Source organism: Lynx canadensis, chromosome A2 (genome assembly GCF_007474595.2).
Source record: "Lynx canadensis isolate LIC74 chromosome A2, mLynCan4.pri.v2, whole genome shotgun sequence".
In the NCBI taxonomy this organism is placed as follows: domain Eukaryota; kingdom Metazoa; phylum Chordata; class Mammalia; order Carnivora; family Felidae; genus Lynx; species Lynx canadensis.
The window spans coordinates 57,733,321-57,753,463 of NC_044304.2; the positions used below are offsets into that span (position 1 = coordinate 57,733,321).

Below are 20,143 nucleotides of genomic sequence, written 5' to 3' on the forward strand. Positions count from 1 at the left end.
TTGAGGGTCTGTCATTAGGTATGTAATATGCTTATAACTGTTATTTCTTCTTGCTGTATTGGAACTTCTATTAATATATAATATCCTTCTTTATCTCTCATAATCTTTTTTTATTGAAAGTCTATTTTGTCTAATATAAACATAGCCATCCCTGGTCTTTTTTGATTATCATTTGCATGGAATATCTTTTTTCATCCATTCACTTTCAATTGATTTGTGTCTTTGGATCTAAAGTGAGCCTCTAGCAGAGCACCTATAGTTAGACCATGTGTTTTTGTCTATTCTGCCACTGCCTCCCCTTTAATTGGTGAACTTAATCCATTTACATCTAAAGAAACTACTAATAAGGAGGGAATTCTGTCATTATGCTATTTGTTCCCTATGTGGCATAGAGCTTTTTTGGTCTCTTATTTCTTGCATTAGTATCTTTTTTGGTGTTTAGTTGTTGTTGTTGTTGTTGTTGTTGTTGTTGTTGTTGTGAAACAGTTAACTTTCCTTCCCGTTTCTTTTTATATATATTCTATAGCTTTGTGTGTGTGTGTGTGTGTGTGTGTGTGTGTGTGTGTGTGTGTGTGTGGCTGGCTAACGTGGAGATTATATTTAGCATCCTAAAGTTATAATATTCTAATGTGAACTTATAGCAGCTTAACTTCAATAACATACAAAAACTCTGTTCCTATACAGCTCTGACCCCATCTTTTTCTGTTGTTCATGCCACAAAATGACATCTTTATACACTATGTGCCCCAAATCAACTAATATTCTTTTAAATACATTAGTCTCTTAAATCATCTTGAAAACAAAATGTAGAGTTAAGGACCAAAGTTACAATACTACTATCTTTCAGACAAATCATTGTTTTATTCTTTTATCTTTATTAGTCTCTTAAATCATATAGAAAAAACATGGAATCACAAACCTCACCATAATACCAGCTTTTATAATTGCCCACGTGAGACTGGATCTCACTATAGAGCTTCAAGTTACTACCTAGTATCTTTTCATTTCACTGTGCAGGACTCTGGAGCATCTCTGCATGGCAGGTATAGTAGTAACAAACTCCCTCAGCTTTTGTTTATCTAAGAATGTCTTAATTTCTCCCTCAGTTCTCAAGGCAGTTTTTCTAGATATACAATTCTTCACTGACAGTGTTTTTTTTTTTTTCCTTTAACACTTTGAATGTATGGGCCTACTACCTTCCAGCCTCCACAGACTGTGCTGAGAAATCTGCTTATTATCTTATTAAGGATCCCTTGTGTGTGGCAAGTCACTTCTTGTTGCTTTCCAGATCTTCTTTTTGTCTTTGACTTTTGCCAAGTTGCATGATTATATGTCTCAGTGTGAGTCTCTTAAAGTTCATTTTACTTGGAGTTGATTGAGCTTCTTGGATGTTTATATTAATGTCTTTCCTAAAATTTGGGATTTTCAAATATCCTCTCTGCTTGCTTGCTTGCTTGCTTGCTTCCTTCCTTCCTTCCTTGACTCCCACAATGTATATGTTCATCCACTTGATGGCATCTACAGGTCCTTTAGGCTCTGTTTACTTTTCTTCAATTTTTTTCTTTCTGTTCCTCAGACTGGGTAATTTCTATTGTCCTATCTTCAAGTCTGCCAATTCTTTCTTCTGCCTGCTCAAATTTGCTTTTTAAATCTCTCTAGTGATTTTTTTTTTCCTTTCAGTTATTGTACTTTTCAGATCCAGGATTTCTTTAGTTCCTTTTTAGATTAAATTTTTTTGGTTAATATTTCCATTTTGTTCATACATTACTTTCTTGACTTTCTCCACATTCTCCTCTACTTTTTTTGACTGTTTTTAAGATAGTTAAAGTCTTTGTCTAGTATATCTACCATCAGGTCTTTTTCCAGGACACTTTCTATTGATTCTTTTTCCTTTGGGCCATACTTTCCTGCTTCTTCTTATGCCTTATGATTTTTTTGTTGGGAGCTGGAAATTTGAGTCAAATAAGATGGTTAACTCTATAAATCAGATTCTTCCCCTTCCCTGCAGTTTCCTCTTTTCTGTTGTTGTTCTTGGGGTTTTTTGTTTTTCTTTTTATTATTGAAGGCTGTCTCTATGCTGTCTCAGCCTGAAGTATAAACTTAGAAGTCTTCTTAGGTCTTATCTGAGCCCTTTCCCTGGGCATGTGGTTACTCTGTAATTTCCTTCCATATGTTTGCAGTTGTTTCTGAATGTTCTAGTCTTTAATGTCTGACTTCTGAAAGAGGAAAAAGAAAAAAATGAAGGGGGAACCAAAAAAAAGGGGGGGCGCTGGTCCTTCAAATCCTTCAGAAGTCACTTCTGCTGGGGAGAGGGGTCTTGTAATAGTGGAGGGAGGTATAAAAATAATGGCTGCCTGTCTGTCTGTCTGCACCTCTGTGATCAGAAGCAGCAATCAGTGATCAGAGCACAGATCTCTGATATTTGGAGGACAGGGTCATTTTTGCCCACTCTGGTTCCTGCAAGCTGTGTGCAAGCTGCTCTAGAAACACCTGCACAGACGCCTGCCATGAGACTGAGGGATGGGGATGGATAGCTGCTATTGTGTCAAGAGCTAAAATTAACTGAAATTAAGCCTTCCCCTTGCAAGCCTTCCCCTTGCAAGCCTTCAATAGACTCCAGAGTTCCAAAATGGTTCTATAAGACAGATTCTGCCAGTGTAATTGTTGTGCAGATAGGGAAATGGATTCCTGGTGCTCCTACTCTTCCATCTTTCCAGAATCTTCTCCATACATTTGTGCCACATCCAAGTACAATCTCAGACATCTTTTGCCTAACATACAGTGTAAGACCTTTACTGTGAATAATATGGCTTTCTTCATCTTCCTCAAGACCCTTGGCCATTTCTTCACATTTCTCTACTGTGGCACCCAATGGGAAGCAGGACAAAGGACCCAGTTCAAGAACAGGCAAAAGAAGGCAAGAGTCCAAGAAAAAAAATCTACTGCTACCTGGTCTCCCTGTCATGTCTGAAGGTATCCTCTGTCTGACCACCCTCATCCCCAATCCTCCCTTCACCAACCCCTCCAATGCTGTCTCTAGACTCATGCCTGCTGCCCATTTTCTGTATCACCAGATTTCTCTTCTCTTGTGGGAGAGGAAATCCTTTTGCTTGACACCATTCACTCTTTCCCCACTCACATTTCAAAATCAACACCACTTCTGTTTACTCACCAGGAGCTTAAGCTTGATTTCCTTATAACATCATTTCTGTCTCTGCTTTCAAGCTGAGGGACATTTACTAAGCATCTCCTCTGTGCTGGCCTTCATGAAGGTTGCACAATAAACAAAGGGCTCCCCAAGCAATGGGTCAAGAGGGTCTGGGGCACCAACTCTGACTTCAAGAGGGATGGGGGAGGGGTCACAGAAGAGAACTAAGTTCCTAAAGGACAAGAGCAACTCCAGTGGTCAAGTCAATGTTCTTCCCTCAGACTCTCTCTATGACATCTGACCGAGATGACCATCAGCCAGCTGGCTCCCTTCCCTCTTCACCCACAATCCCAAGGCTTTATTTCCATGGCCTTCCATCGAGGGCCTCTACCTCCTCAAGAGGCCTTCTTCCTTCCCTAGCCACTGCAAGTCTCTCCCAAGAGTACCCTGAGAGTCCAGCTCTTTTCCCCCTGGACTGCTATCCTCCAGGTGTTCCCCATACTCTGATGACCTGTGCCAAGGCTTCTCTGTGGATGGTTCCCAAATCTGTGTCTTCAGGTAAGGCCCCTTTCCCGCACTGTAACCATGTACCATCACCTGCCAGCAACACTTTCCCAATACCACATTCCCTGGTTTCTGATCACAGGACAACATTCCCTGGTCTCTGAAGCCATCACTGGCTGCATGGTCATCACTGTCTTCCTCAGTCACTGCATTTGATCAGTTCTTCTCTTGGGATCTGGCTCCAATCCATCCCCTGATGTTCATTCTCAACAAGTTCCACTTTGGGTCAGGCCCTTACCATCCCAGGACAAATACTTACCAAAGTCTGTGCACAGCCCTATACCAGGCACTGACCATGGCTGTGATGATCTTCCACCTACACCACTCTGAAGTATCAGCCTTCTCCCCTACACACTTTCAGGGGCTCCATGACTATCCCAGGATGAAGCCCAGCATCCAGGCTGGCCCACAAGGCCCTCTATGGTCTGCCCCAACCTTCTCATACTGACCCAACTCATCAAACCCCTGGACATACAGGTAAAAACTCAAGCCTCTGCCTAGTGCCAAACTCTACTCCGACTGCTGCCCCCACTCCCCTCCTTTCCTCTGCCTATCCAAACCTAACCCTGGTGACAGGCAACCTGAGGCAAGGCACAGAGAATGGGACTTTGAGCAAGAAACCTAGGACCCTAGGAATACCGATCCGAATCTGACTCTGCCTCCATGTCCCTGTCTTATAGGAAACAGCATGACCTACGTTGCAGGGTTGTCTCCCACTGCAAACAAGTTCATGTGTGGAAAGTACTGTGGGGAGTCTGGAACCAGTCCTTGGAATCAGGGCAGCCTCTAGCCGCCTACATCCCTTCTGAGGGGTCAATGCCCTGACCTGCATCACATAGTGTGAAACTCGTCCCTGCTTGGTTATCACTTGCACTTCTAGAACCAATACAAATTCCTGACTTCCAGGCCAGAAGCAAAGTCTCCTTCTCAGAAGCCCCCCATGATATTCTGGAGAAGCCAATTCAGCTCTCCTCTTGAACTGCTGGGCAAATCTCCCACTGTTACTTCCTCCACAAGTTGGTCTTTCCTGTTCAAGTACACAGTACATGTCTTAGAATGTGGGAGGCTTGGTTCAGTTGGTCTTTGACTCTATGCCCACTGGGTCTGGCCTGCTTGGGCAGGCAAGCCCTTTAAAAAACTAGACTTTTAAAAATGTTTATTTATTTTTCAGAGAGAGGGAGAGCAAGTGGGGGAGGGGCAGAGAGAGAGGGAGATAGAGGATGTGAAGCAGGCTCTGTGCTGTCAGTGCAGAGCCCAATGTGGGACTTGAACTCACAAACCATGAGATCATGACTTGAGCTGAAATCGGACGCTTAACCAACTGAGCCACCCAGGTACCCCAGATTTTTTTTTTAAAGAATAAAGGAAGTAACTCTGACAAGCAGGAGTTACCTAGAGAGTAAGTTAAACAATCTCTGGAGCCACTGGCTGCCCAAAGGTCAGTGTGACAAAATGATGCAAGTTCACAGGGGAGATTCCAAACAGGGCCTGCGACCCACTCACCCAACAACCCCAGAACAGCTCAGACGGGCCGTGCTACCCCGCAAAAATGGCAAGATGGAGATATCAGCCTTGGGAAGGCCAACACCCAGAGCTGACTGTGAAAGAAGAGACACTGGAGAGGGAGGGATGGAGGGAAAAGAATGAAAAAGAAAAGAATAGTGAGGGGAGAGAGGGAAGCAATAAAAACACCAACGAAGAGAGACAGAGAAAGAAAGAAAGAAACACAAGAGAAAAAGAAAGAAAAGGAAAGGAAAGGAGCAGACACCCTGCTCTGTGCCAGCACCATGCTACGTGCTCTCGTGTGATCCCAACACCCCATGAGCAGGGGGCCTCTGATGTGTATTCAGAGAAGCCAAGTGACTTGCCTGAGGCTGCCAGGGGGCACAGGGAGTAAGTGGCTGGTCTGTAGGAGTCCAGAGTCTAGGCCTCTCCCATGACAGAGGAGAGGAAGTGTCCATTCTCAGTCCGTAGGGAGGGCTCCAGCCACGGCAATCAGTGACCCAGGACCCAACCACAAGCCAGGGCCCAGTACATGTGCATCATCTCTGCTTACACTCCATGAGCCTGAGGCCCAGAGGGACAGGGAAGGGTAAAAGCGTGCACTGAGAATTCCAGCGATTAACCATAAAGCTTTCGGAAATTCAATTATTTTTTATCCAAACCCTTTTGGGCAATGTATTGTAACAAAACATAAAGGCGTGTTGGGCTGAGTATCTGGCCCTTTCCCAGGCTCAAGAGAAGCTGGCCTTGCTGATTTCCTGAACATGCCACACACTGGGGATCCTGGCTTCTGGAGGCAGAAGTAGAGTTCAGCAGCCCCTTGGGGGAAAAGAGGCCCCTCTCGCCCTGGGTTTCAGATCCAGACTGGTGTCTGGGTTCTAGAAGCACAAGAGGCTCCAACCAGAGATGTCAGGATGAGCCCTGAGCCCAGCCCCACAGCTCAGCGGTGCAGGCAGGGGCTGACCTGGAGCACATTCAAGGGCTTCTCCTGTTCCCAGCACCCACCACCTCCTCCAGACTCCCCGCACAGCTGTGGTGCATCACGCTTCCAACCAAGCCCAGACATGCTGACTATGCACGCAGGCTGACCTTCGACAACACACGAAAACGATCTGAGATAAGTTAAAATGTGTGTGTGTGTATGCGCGTGTGTGTGTAACTTGTGTAAAAGACATAAACAATAGACTACAGGTTTCCCCACTATCTGAAAATAGAGCGTTCCTATGAAATGTTCAGTGAGGCAAAATGGCATAAAGAAGCAATTACCATTCGTTTATATGGAGAAATTAGCGTTCCCAGACCCAAAAAATAACTTCTCCTAGGCTCTTCTGATACCTTAGGACACATCTTACTAACAGATGCACAAGATAAATCGACATAAAGCACAGATGCTCACAGACACAGTTCAAAGCTCTGGCGGCTGGATGCTGAGTGCAGTCCCGGGGAAAGGGACTTGGTGGGGCTGCTCTCGCTGTCTGGGGTGCATGCACACTGCCTCTATAATGACGCTCTGCAAAGCAGACACTGAACACTATTGTCGCTTTTCGCCTTTTTTCGTAACAACAAAAATCCTCTCCAGATTTCTTTTGGTTAGCGAAAACAAGAACTAATAAGGTAGGTCTTTCATAACAGCAAAGTGGTGCTATGCAATCTTTGAAAAGCAGGGGATACTTATATAAGTTTTAGGTCTGGAATAGTAAAATTCAAAATAACCAGCATTTATTATACTTTGTTTTTTTTCTCACCAGTCAACCCAGATACAAAACCTCCCTCCTGGGGTAACTGAGGATCGGACTGGGTATGGGAAATCCCTAACATAGCGCCAGGCACACAGTAGGTGCTCCACACCTTACAGCTGTGATTGCTAAGACCCTACTGTGTGCCGGGCCCCACGTCAAACGCTCCCTCACAACAAATGCTGAACTTAACAGTGCCCATTTTACAAAAGAAGAAGTACAAACTCAGATGAAGTGAGTTGCCTAAGACCACACAGCTAGTTGGCCACAAAGCCAGTATGAAAGGCACACCTTGTAAGTCAGCTCGGCAGCAGCCCAATCACTTGGGATTTGGCAATGCACCCAATCCCAGGGAGGGAGGCAGGGCCAAGGGAGCCCCGGGTGGGTTTAGCAGATGGCCTTGGCTACAACAGAAACAAAGAAATAGAAAGTGTTTAAAAAGTAGGAGGAAACACAGAGGCAGCCGGAGTGAAAGATGCATCAAGGATGCTGTCAGATGATAACATTTAGTGGAAAAATAAACAGAAAAGCCTAGAACACAGAACAGTGTCAATGTTGTGATAACAACTACCTCAAATTATGTACATGTGGGAAAGAATGACAGGGATCCTAGGGAAAGAACACTTTAATTTGATGCATTGGAGAGATTGTGGGTACGTTTTTATCTTCTATTTTGATTTCTGTTAACATTGATAAATGCTTACGCAAGAGTAATTTTAAATGCTTTCAAAGATAAAGAAATCACAAAGAAAAACAATCAAACAGTTTGACTACATAAAAATTAGAAACTTCTGCATGTCAAAAAAAAAAAAGCAACTAACATGGAAAGACAACCAACAAATGCTGAAGGCTTATTTGCAGCAAATACGATAGGCAAAGGGTTAATTAATAACAACATCTTTGTTAATATTAAACACTCCTGAAAATCAAAAACATAGCATTAAAATCGCTAGAAGCAAACAGACAACATATATGGGCATAGCACATAGCACATAGCACAAAAGCACAACTGTTTAGTACATGTAAGGAGAAATGTTCAATGTCCCCAATAATTACGGATTCACACATTAAAACAAGAGTAACATACCACTTCTGTCCTACTAAGTTTCAAATATATGTTAAAATTAGAAACCAAAGGTAGCTGCCAACACCTGTGTAAACACTTTTGGAAAAGAATACGGCACTACACAACAAGTTTGAAAGGATTCATGCCCCTCAGTCCAGTAATCTCACACCTGGAAATGTCTCAAGAGGAAAAAAAATGAGAATACAGAAAAAGTTTAAGGATGGTCAAAAATGTTCACCCCAGGATTACTTCCTTATAAGAAGGAAACCTTATGCCAATCTAAAGGGCCAACAAGGAAGTGATGGTTACATGAAGAAGTGCTACACAGATGTTAAGTAACACAGGTAGAAATCCAAGATGCAAATACCTCATCTGTTTCAAAGGGAGAAGTGAATTCAGCAAAGTTGCAGGGTACAAGATCAACACACAAAAATCAGTGTGTTTCTATACTCTAGCAAATAACAATCTGAAAAGGAAATTAAGAAAGCAATTCCATTTATAATGGCATTTAAGAGAATTAAATGCTTAGGAATAAATCTAACCAAGGATGTGAAAGACCTGTAGACTGAAAACTACAAAACACTGATGAGAGAAACTAAAGATCTAAACAAATGGAAAGGCATCGTGTTCATAGACTGGAAGACTTCATTACCACTGTTTAGATGTTCGTGCTACCCAAAGCGATCTACAGATTCAAGGCGATCCCTATCAACGTTCCAACAACCACTTTTTGCAGAAATGGAAAAGCAGATCCTCCAAATTGCAAGGGGCCTCAAATAGCCAAAATAATCTTGGAGAAGAAGCATAAAAACGTTGGAGAACTCAACTTCCTGACTTTGAAACTTACTACAAAGGTAAACAAAGTGGTGTGGTACTGGCATAAGAACAGACACACAGACCAATGGAAGAGAACAGAGAACCCAGAAGTAAGCCCACACATGTATGATCAATTTAGTTTTGACAAGGGTAAAAGGGGAAAGGACAATCCTTTCAACAAACGGTGCTGGGAAAACTGGATAGCCACATGCCAATAATAAAGTTGGGCCCTTAACATACACCATACATAAACTTACACCATATATACAAATTTACTAGAAGTAGATGAATGACCTAAACTTAAGAGCTAACACTACAAAATTCTTAAGAAAAAATTTGGGGAAAATCTTCATGACATTGGATTTGGCAACAATTTCATGGATATGACACCAGAAACACAGGCAACAAAAGAAAAATCAATATATTAGATTTTATAAAAGTTAAAAACTTTTTTTTAATTTTATTTTTAATTTTTTAAAATTTACATCCAAATTAGTTAGCATATAGTGAAACAATGATTTCAGGAGTAGATCCCTTAATGCCCCTTACCCATTTAGCCCACCCCCCCTCCCATAACCCCTCCAGCAACCCTCAGTTTGTTCTCCATATTTATGAGTCTCTTCTGTTTTGTCCCCCTCTCTGTTTTTATATCATTTTTGTTTCCCTTCCCTTATGTTCATGTGCCTCCAAGGACAGTATGAAGAAAGTGAAAAGTCAACCTACAGAATAGGAGAAAACATTTGCACATCATATATGTGACAAGGGATTAATATCCAGAATACATAAAGAACTGCTACAATTCAACAACAACAAAAACCCAACAAAACAACAACAAAAACCTGATAGAAAATGGGCAAAAGACCTAAATAGACATTTCTCCAAAGAAGATACATGAAAGGCCAACAGGTACACGAAAAGATGCTCATCATCACTAGTCATTAAGAAAATGTAAGTTAAAACCATAATGAGATATCACTATCATTTCATACGAGTTACTATGGCCACCACCAAAAAGACAACAGATAACAAATGCTGGTGAGGATGTGGAGAAAGGGGAACGCTTGTGCACCATGGGTGGGAGTATCAACTGGTGCAGCCACTATGGAAAACAGTATGGAGGAGCTGCAAAAAATTAAAAATGGAACTACCATATGATCCACTTCTGGGAATATATCCAAAGGAAATGAAAACACTGACTTGGAAAGATATCTGCACCCTCATGTTCACTGCAGCATTATTTACAGTAGCCAAGACATGGAAACAGCCTAAGTGTCCATAGATGGATGAATGGATAAAGAAGTTGTGGTGTATATGTATGTATGTATGTATGTATGTACGTGTGTGTGTGTGTGTGTGTGTGCATGTGCGTGTGTGTGTGTATTTGAATATCATTTATCCATAAAAAATCCTACCATATGCTATAACATGGATGGACCTCAAAGGCATTATGCTAAACGAAAGAAGTCAGAGAAAGGCAAATACTGTGTGTTATTCGCAGAATCTAAAAAAAACAAAAACAAAAACAAAAACACGAGAAACACAACTCAGAAAGAGATCAGACTTGTGGTCACCAGAGGCAGAAGGTTGGGAAAGAGAGAACTGGAGAAGGTGGTCAAAAGATACAAACCTGCAGTTGTAGCATAAGTCCTAGAAACATGATGTACAACGTGATGACTGTGGCTAACACTACCATCTGATATGCAGGAAAGGTGTTGAGAGAGTAGATCATAAGAAATCTCATCACAAGAACATTTTTTTCCTTTTTTTCTTTCCTTCTTTTCTTTGTATTGTATCTATATAGGAGGATGGATGTTAGCTGAACTGACTGCTAATCATTTCACAATATGTGTAAATCAAACCATCATGGTGTATGCCTTAAACTTATATATTGATATATGTCAACTATTTCTCAATAATACAGGTGGTGGTGGGGGAACCAGCAAAAGGGGATAGGGGAAGCCGAAATGAGATACCACTTCATAGCTACTAGGATAACTATTTAAAAAAAAAAAAAGAAGAAGAAAAATGACAGGTGTTGGTGAGGATGTGGAGAAATTAGAGCCCTAACACATTGTTGGCAGGAATGTAAAATGGTGCAGCCACTGTGGAAAACTGTTTGGTGGTTCCTCAAAACGTTAATCATAAAACTACCATATGATCCAGCAATTCCACTCCTAGGTATAGACCCAAAGGAATTGAAAGCAAGGACTTGAATAGATATTTGTAAACCAATGTTCATACAGCATTATTCACAATAGCCAAAGGAAATAAGACAAGTGATTATCCATGATGAATGGAAAAACAAAATATGGTACATACACACAATAGAAAATTATTCAGCTATAAAGGAGTGACATTCTGACACCTGCTACAACAAGGATGGGCCCTGAAAGCATTATGCCAATGGAAATAAGCCAGACACAGAAAGCCGAATATATGACTCCATTTATATAAGGTACTTGCAATAGGCAAATTCAAAGAAACAGAAAGCAGAATAAAGGCTATGCGGGGGGAAGGGGAGGAGAGAAGGGGGAGTTACTGTTTAAAGGATACAGAGTTTCTGTTGGGAATCCCGAAAAAGTTTTAGGTATAGACAGTGGTGATGGGGACACAGCTTTGTGAATGTATTTGATGCCAATGAACTGTATATTTGCAAATGGGTAAAATAATAATTTTATGGGTATTTTAGTATGCATATTTTACCACAATTAAAAAAATGTGGACGAAAAGGGGGGTGGTAATATTATACACAGTGAAAAGATAGGAATGAAATAAACCAAAATGTCAGCAGTTATTTTGAAAAAAGAAATCTTTGGGTGGTCTCCTCTTTCTTTTAATCATTTTTCTCCGTTTTCTAATTTTAATTACTCTTTGGATGGAAAAAATACGTTATGTTTTTAACAGGTTTTATATTTTCAGTTTTGATATGTACATAATTCATCAGCCCAAATTTTTCCTTCTTAGGTAGAAAGTTTCTTCACATATGGGCCAGCATTTACAAAGGATTTACTTCACAAGGGACCATAAGGAAAGGAGATGGTCACTTAAGATGACTTAAAGTTCTCTGCTGCACAGAGGTAAAAGCTTATGTTCTCTTACAACCTGGCCTGGCCACCGGCCCTGGAGCCCACTAGCTACAACCCATCAGGGTGGCAATCCTTTCTTTTATGGGAGTTTCTCCCCCCGCCCTCCAGGCACTGAATGAGGAGAGGAGAGGTTTCAGGTGGACAACTGCCTCTGGATATGATACAGTCCATAATTTGACCTTCAAGCAATAAATTAAAATAGGAATAATAACTTAAACATGAAGGTGAGAATCTGCCTTAAATTTAACTGATCAAAATAGCTAATATTGGGGCGCCTGGGTGGCGCAGTCGGTTAAGCGTCCGACTTCAGCCAGGTCACGATCTCGCGGTCCGTGAGTTCGAGCCCCGCGTCAGGCTGTGGGCTGATGGCTCAGAGCCTGGAGCCTGTTTCCGATTCTGTGTCTGCCTCTCTCTCTGCCCCTCCCCTGTTCATGCTCTGTCTCTCTCTGTCCCAAAAATAAATAAACGTTGAAAAAAAAATTAAAAAAAAAATAGCTAATATTAATTTACCCTTAATGGTAACCCAAACCCTTCCCAGAAGGTCCCGTTTATATACAAATGATACTGACATTGTACTGGGTCTTCATGCAGGACTCCAAAGGACCTGTTCTCCCCTTTCTGACAAGTAAATAAAACGGCAGGGAGATCAAATAACTCACTAAAAAGAAGATATAATTTTTTATCTTCCTTTTTACAGTCTCATATCCACTTCCGTTGGGAATAACAAAGTCTGAATTCTTATGCAACACTTATCTAAATGTGTCGATTTTATCGGATTGATGAATTTTGCTAACAAAAGGCAGTGCTAGGAAATCTTTTATGACATATTTGGCCCATTCACAGGGCTGGAGCTTTAATTTAACCAACTTGAGAATTCTGAGGGAGAGCTGCAGGTGTTGGATCTGAAAAAAAAAATCATAAATGGGAAGGCATATCAATCTTTATGACGGGGAAACAAAAACACTCTCTACTTGCTTGCCCTCCACAGGCAGGAGAAGGAGAGGTGGCAGCAGCAGGATATTGTCTCGGGCTGCATAGCAAAGAGGAAGCATCGCTGTCTCCCAGTGACCGCTATTTAGTATTGATCAAAAGGCGCTGGCCCAGAGAGGAAGAGAGGAATTGATAAAACAATGAGGTTTGCCAACACTGTGTTCTCAACAAGGACATTTTCTCATTCTCTTGACCACACCAGAGTAAGTCACTCCTGTGGCCGCCTGAGCGACCCGGCGGCTTTCTGTCCCACGGCCCCACAGCACCGCTACCTCTCTGCCCTCATGGACCTGTCCTCAAGGACCGTAAGCGTAGCCAATCACTTGACAAGGCCTGTTGCTTCTCCTGTCAAAGGTCTCCCCGAGTCACCCCTCCCCTCCCTCCACAGCCTTAACTCGGAGGACACTTCTCTCCCTGAGAACACCACCAAATTGCCTCTCCCTCTCTGTTCTCGGCTCCCCCTGGATCCTCATCGCTGAGCCATCCCTTCTGCCTGCCACCAGTCAGCTCTGCATGGGAGAACTTCTCAGCCACTTCTTGCACAAACTCTTTAAGGACTCCTTACTTTCTGCAAGACGAAATCGTAAACTCGCTGGCATGAGATATTACAAAGGTCCTTTGTGATCTCGCCTTTCCCAGTCTCCCCTCCAACAGCAAAGTCTGCCCATCCATCTACCCAATTTTACAAGCCTCTGTGACAGAAACATCCAGTCATCCACCAAAACTCATCTCCGCCTTCAGATAACCGAGTTGCAGCTAAGCAGATGGTGAGGGGATGTGTTTCCTGGCCTGACACCGAGGCATGACCAACATGAACGGGCAGGACTGAGGCCTCACCCACAGAATCTGTGGCAAGGGTGTGTGCCTCTTCCAGTCCGGCGTTCCTTATACACTGGACCCTCCTGTGAACGTGAATGCAGCACTGTCCGTGCCTGGCTTTGACCACACGGACAGGGACACACCCTAAGTGGAAGCAGGACGGAGGACACCGGGGTTTCTGAATGCTGTACAGAGAAGAAACCCCCTTGTGCTCACGTTAGGAAATTACCTGGAAAATCAGCTTCTAGTCTCTTTACGCTTCTGTATTTTTTGGTCTCTTGCAACAGCATCTTAGTCTTTACTCTTGTCGTGCGCAAGGGCCAGGTGAGATCCTGCTTACTAGGACCCACAGCTGACACCCGCCTGCCCAACCTGTGTTAATGAAATGAAGCATGCCCCAGAGCCAGCTTAGACACGTGGACACTCCTCTCATTAGCAAACCTACTTGGTGTTCTCTAGGGTCTTCTGCATTTTCTTTGTCATTTTATCAATCGCTGCCTGTCTCTTCCCTTCAGCTAAGAGGTCTATTTTGTTCAGCACCACGACCAGCTTCTGGCAGGCAATCTGCCCAATCACAAGGCACTCCGCGGACTGGGTCTGCATCCCTTTGGTCACATCGATGACCAGCATCATCAGATCAATGATCTGGGCCCCTGCAAGGAGAGAAAGACAAGGTTAGAAAGGGAAATGGGGGAGAGGACTCTGTAGAAAGTTGCCCAATTCCTGAGCTTCAGCAGAACCAGCCAAATTCAAGTATGAAGATAAAGGTGGGTGGATGACCACCACACGCCTCCTAGCCCCGGCCATGGGGGACGGACTCGGACCAACACGATTTCACTGAATCCTCACGACCACCATGAGGGACAGGCGTGTTACCTCATCTGGAGAGGAAGAAACTGAGGCCCGCAAAATACAGAGAGCCCACCAAGAGCCACGGCCAGCACGCAGTAGGGCTGGGGACCCCAAAACACCCTTTTACTGCATCAATCCCTTCATTTTATTCCCATCTTAGACCTGGCAAATGCCTAGAGATCTGCCCTTGACAAGACAGCAGATGGAAGGAATGGAAAACTACCAGGGAGGTGGGGGCTCGTCTCCTCTATGGCTCCTGGGTCTTCTCCTCACGGTAGTTGGGTTTAGTCATGATCCTCCCACGCATGGCTGCGTCACATCTACTCGCTTCTTTTGCCCTCTCCATTCCAGGTGGTAGGCTCCTGTCCTTTCAAGGAGGTAAGAGCAACCCAAGGTTCAACTACATCAATGCTGAGCACCGCCAGCATGTACGTGTGTGTATTTCTATATGTGTGTGTGCGTGCACATGTGTGTGCATTCCACACGTATGCATGCATGCCTGGCTGGGAGCATGCCCTAAATACACAGCCACACCTGAGCTGAACAACAGCAGAGGGAGGAATTACAGAGGAGTCCATGAGGGGAAACCACCCTGAGCCATGTTAGGAATACTCAAGTTAGCCAATGAAGGGAATGTGTCCTTTTTAATGGGATTTGAAGTAGTTTTACCAACAAAGGGGGCGGGAAGTTATTTTGGGGGATACAGAAATATGCAGCTATTTCCCCCTTTGCCCCAGGAGGGATTTCCAAGGCCCAACTATCGTTGTGGTGAAACGGAGGAGGACTGCTCTGTGGGTGACTCTCATGACCCAAGATCATTCCTGGGGAGCGAGGGAAGGCGAGGAGGAGGGCAGTTTTCTCTGCTGGCACATTTACTGTGTGCGCTAGTCAACCCCTTAATCTCCACGACCAGTGTTTCAGACGCAGGTGGACTCACGGGGTACTTGCTTTGGCACTAAGGGCCACCAGACACCGGGGAGCCTGGCTGCACTGCTGAAGGATTCTTTCCTGGTCACCACTGACGTGCGCAGCTCCTCCAGCCTCCCCCCAGGAGAAACAATAGGCGTCTCCGGCTCTAGGCAGGCCTCAAAATGTCCCAGCTATCCTCCCTGGCCCTTCTGTCTGCCCTCCCAAGCCCCCTCTTCCACCTCACCCAGTCCCAGGGACTCCGTGCTGCTGTGGTCCAAGGGGCCTGGAGGGGCAGGCGGGTGCTCACAGCAGCCGGCACTGGCATCTCCCTTGTCCCACCGGGCAGCATGTGGGGACGCGGCAGGGGATGACGCTGGTTCTATCACCCACACCTTTTAAACAATGGAGGTCTAAAAACCTCACCATCTGACAGACTCCCTTTCTTATCTACCGAATCACCAGCTCCCCTCTGGGATGCATCTCTGCTGCAGCCTCAACCCCCATGGCGCATGGCAGGCCCATGTCAGCTGCTCCCTAGCGGGAAGAGACCTGTTCTTTGCCTCAGACTTGTCCCTCTGAAATCCATCCTCCAAACAGCCTCCCAGAAGGAACTTCCTAAAACTCTATGACTAATTCATACACTGAGTCAGGGAGAGGGGTAAATCGGTATTTCTATGAAAGTCAATCGGAAAACAGCTATCAGAATTCACAGCATCTTTGACCCAGCCAAGCCCACACACATGTGCAGCCTCCCATAGTGTAAGCAGGCTTGTTGTAGCTACAGTTGGAAACCATGTAAATGCCCATCACCGGGGGGCATGTTAAAAACAAAGAATGTTACACCCACTCCAGGAGAATACTATCCCACCATTAAAAGGAATGAAGAAGCTCTTTGTGTACCACTATGGAACAGTCCCCAAGGTAGAGCGAGTGAGAAGAACAAAGGGCAGAGCGATGTAATCTGTGTCAAAAGCGGGGGGCGGGGGGAGGGAAGGTGTGTGTGTATGGGTGCTGTATGGGAGGAAGTGTTTGCTCCTCTGCACATAAAACATGTCTGAAGGAACGCAAAAGAAACAACTAACTTTTGGTTGTTTGTCGGGAGAGCCAGGTGGCAGATGTGGGATGGGGTAGGAAGGAAACCAGACTGCGTGTTCTTCTGTACCTTTTACACAGGTGTGCAGTACCCATTCAGAAATAAATAAAATGATGTGACGTACATAAATAGATAATGAACTAAACGCTGATCTGCTGTTCCCCTGCTAAGAGCCCTCACTGTCTTCTAACTGAATGGGAACTCCGTGCTGTGGCTTTGGGCCCCCTCTTCTACCTCACGGTCCTGGCACGTCCTCCTTGCGCTGCGCACCAGGGTGCACCTCACGGAGCCCTCCCTGCCCTGCCCCAGGGCACATGTGTGTGCGCACATGCACGCCCCCACTCAAAGCCTGAGCCCAGCTCTCCCCAGAAGAGGTGACTTCTCCCCAAGCAAACCTGTCATCAGTCACAGGGCTGTGTGGCGAGGTGTTGAGGCAGGATAGGACAAAGCCCACAGGTGAGCAGAAGGAGGAGTGCCTGGGGTTCCCAGCCTATGAGCCGTTCTCCAGGAAGACTGGAGAGCCATCTTCACATGAAATGGTCCCAAGCGCCTGACCAGGTGACCCCCAACTGTAGTGGGCAAAGCTGTGCCCACAAAGCCAAGGCTACGCTATCCCAAGGATGTCTCAAGGACTTTTCCAGAGTACTTCCAACTGCCCTGGCTCCCTCTAGGACCTAAACATCATCCCCTCCCTTACCCAAACTACCATGGACCCCCCTGTACGGATGAGGAGGTGTTTGGTAACTGCCCTTGGTCACTCAGCAAATAGGTGCTAAAGGAGAGATCTGAACGCTGCTGTCTGTCCTCACCTATGTGCCATGTGGCCTGTCCTTCCACATGGGGACCCATCCCCTCTCCAGCCTCTTCTCTTACTCGTCCTATTCCTCGCCCACCTCCTCATTTTTACACTGAGAATCAAGGTACACTCCACGATAATTCTCACCCTTCCCGGCCTGGCTTTTGCTCCTGCCCCTCTACCTATACTTCACTCACCCCTGGCCCTTCCTCCCCAACTACCCCAATGCTCAGAGCTTACAGATCACAGGTCGGGCTGTCAATCTGGATTTACAGGACCCAGCGGGCACAGCATGGGCAATCTTTCATGGACTGAACTGAGCTAATGATAGCTTGCCCACCCCCCCCCCACTCTATTCACTAGGACTCTGTTCCTTTTCTCAGAGATTCAGTTCCCCATTGGTATATAAAACTACCCAGGAGCACCTCGTCTTGGCCCAGTGGCTGGAGGGGAAGAACTCGTATATTCTACGTATTTAGCCCATCTCACTTATGATGCCTGTTGGGATCCTGGGGATAGAGATGAAACTGGCCTGACAGAGCCAGAAAGACAGGTGCAGATGAGACCCAAACACAGACTGGTCAGGATTTCCTCTGCAGCCTTAATCCAGCGTCCACAAGCCGCCTTTGTTGCAGGGAGCACACAGCTCCATTCCAAAAGGCCAGGCTCTTGAGCAGACCCGCTGCCAACATCAGGCACTTCTAAGGAGACCAGAGGTCACAGCGACGTGACAGGCCCCACTGAGAACCAGGGGTCATCATCAGGCAACTGCCCGCTGCCCAGCAGCGGCTCTCAGTTACTCTCGTTGCTTCATCAAACTTTTGATCAGGCGACAGGAAGTGACATAACTGGCCTGTCTTGTCTTTTTCAAGATCCCCAGTACTTCCACAGAATGAATCAAGCAGTGTCCTTCCCAATTCCCACGAACCCAGGGTAGGAAACCATTCTGAGACGAGAGGGGCACAGCGAGCGAGTGGGCGGGAAACACAAGTCAGGAACTTGCAGCTTACAAATGACCCTCTATATTTTTCAGTCTATCAGAGTTTTTCATCTAGTTGTTCTGACTATAGATCCCTTTAAAGGTTTGCAGAATAATTATAACAGGGTTCAAGTTTCTCGGTACTTTTATAAGTTACAATTTCCAATTCTGTAGAGGATACATCTTAATCATTTCAAAAACAAAAATAAAGAAAAACTTACAAAGGTCGGCATTTAACTAAGTGTAAGTTATCTGTGAGATGTAATTTTCCTTCTGGGACTGAAGGCGGAAAACATGCGTGTGCAGAAAAAAAATGTTTCAGCCAGAGAAACTGAACATAAAACTTTAAACATTTTAGCAGCCTCAAAATCAGGTATTTAATCAAAACGTGATTTTTTTTAATCAAAAGCTATGAACATCCTAAAAAGAAGAGAATAGTATTAAATTTAAAATAAAGAAAAATGTATTTTTAACTAGTGACTTATTAAATATTCAATAAACAACGTAAACACACTGTCATCAACAATATAAAAGTGCAGTGGCAATTTATGTCCTATTATTATTCCAACCCATTCGCCGGATACATCAGACCTCCGTGGGCCTCAGCTTCCTGGTCTCCATGAGGACAAGGGTGAGCCCAGCCAGCGGGCTGCAGCGAAGGTTAAAAGAGATAACACGCGGAGCGGGTTCAGAACAACACGTCGGCCATAGGAAATCCTCCATAACGTTAGCTGCTGTGATTGTTTTTCCTTCTACAACTCCTACTGTGGCAAGCACGTTTGCTTCTCGTCTTAACTTTGCCATGTGGGGATCACAGAATCACAGACAGCAAAACAAAAGCTCAGAGAGGTGAAGTGACCAAGTCAAGTCAGGAGCAAGGGCTCAGTTGGAGCGATGTGAACATGGGCCCCCGGACCCCTTTCTCCCACAGCACCCTGTGTCCCTGGGCTGCGATCCTGCGCCCAGAGTGAAACACTCACCCCGTGCGTGGGTGGGGACTTGTGCACCAGCCCCTGTGGGTGCTGCAGAATGGCAAAGCAAGTGTCAGAAGTCCCCCATGGAGCGTGGGGCAGGAGGAGGGGCTGCAGCTCTACAATCCCAAGGTGCCGTCAGTATTGCTGTTATTTGTATTCATTTATTCAATATATTGCTTGTTTCCCCATTTTCCAGCCAAGAAGACTGAGGCTCGGGCAGGTTAAATACTTGCCCCAGGCTATCTAGCTAGGGTGAGAAGCCAGCATCGTTTTGACACCAACACAGGCTCACCTGTCCTGGCCCCGCCTCTTGGCCAGGAGGCATCGAGACTTTGATCACACTGGAGCCCGTGATTCCTCTCAAGGAGAGTCCCCCCGCGTGTGTGTCCATTTTGTGCATTTCAGTTTTCCTCCCTCTGTATCCTTTCCCCCAAAGTACAGTGGCCTGGGAACCCCCTCTCAGATTCCTACTGGCACAGGAGAGTGTACAACTGAGCACCAGGGATGTCCGTCCTGCCCTCCTCAGCACAGAATCAGAGGGTTTGGAAATGGAAGGGGCTTGGTAAAGAAGGTCCATGTGCAGGTGGGGAGCCAAGGGCCATGAGCGGGAGGAAGAGGTGAGCACTGGGCTCGGAGGCACCCAACCGGGCATTCAAACCACAGCACCCCTGGGGGCCTCCATTTCCTCATCTGTAAATCAGAATCTAAACAAAGATGCCCACTGCAAGAGGTTGGGGCGGGGGTAGGGGGCATGGAATCAAAGGGAAGGCCAGCCGGGCACTCAGTAAGCGGAGCTACATTTAGGGCTGTTG

General features: G+C 45.2%; 1 protein-coding gene across 1 annotated transcript in view; it reads right to left on the minus strand.

The window, feature by feature from the left end:
* The window catches only part of EEFSEC (eukaryotic elongation factor, selenocysteine-tRNA specific), a 252,003-nt gene that overhangs the window by 151,219 nt on the left and 80,641 nt on the right, over positions 1-20,143 (minus strand). The window contains exon 2 of the mRNA XM_030307536.1: positions 14,174-14,381. Coding sequence (XP_030163396.1) covers positions 14,174-14,381 — 208 coding nt within the window. The remainder of the gene's footprint in view (positions 1-14,173; positions 14,382-20,143) is intronic.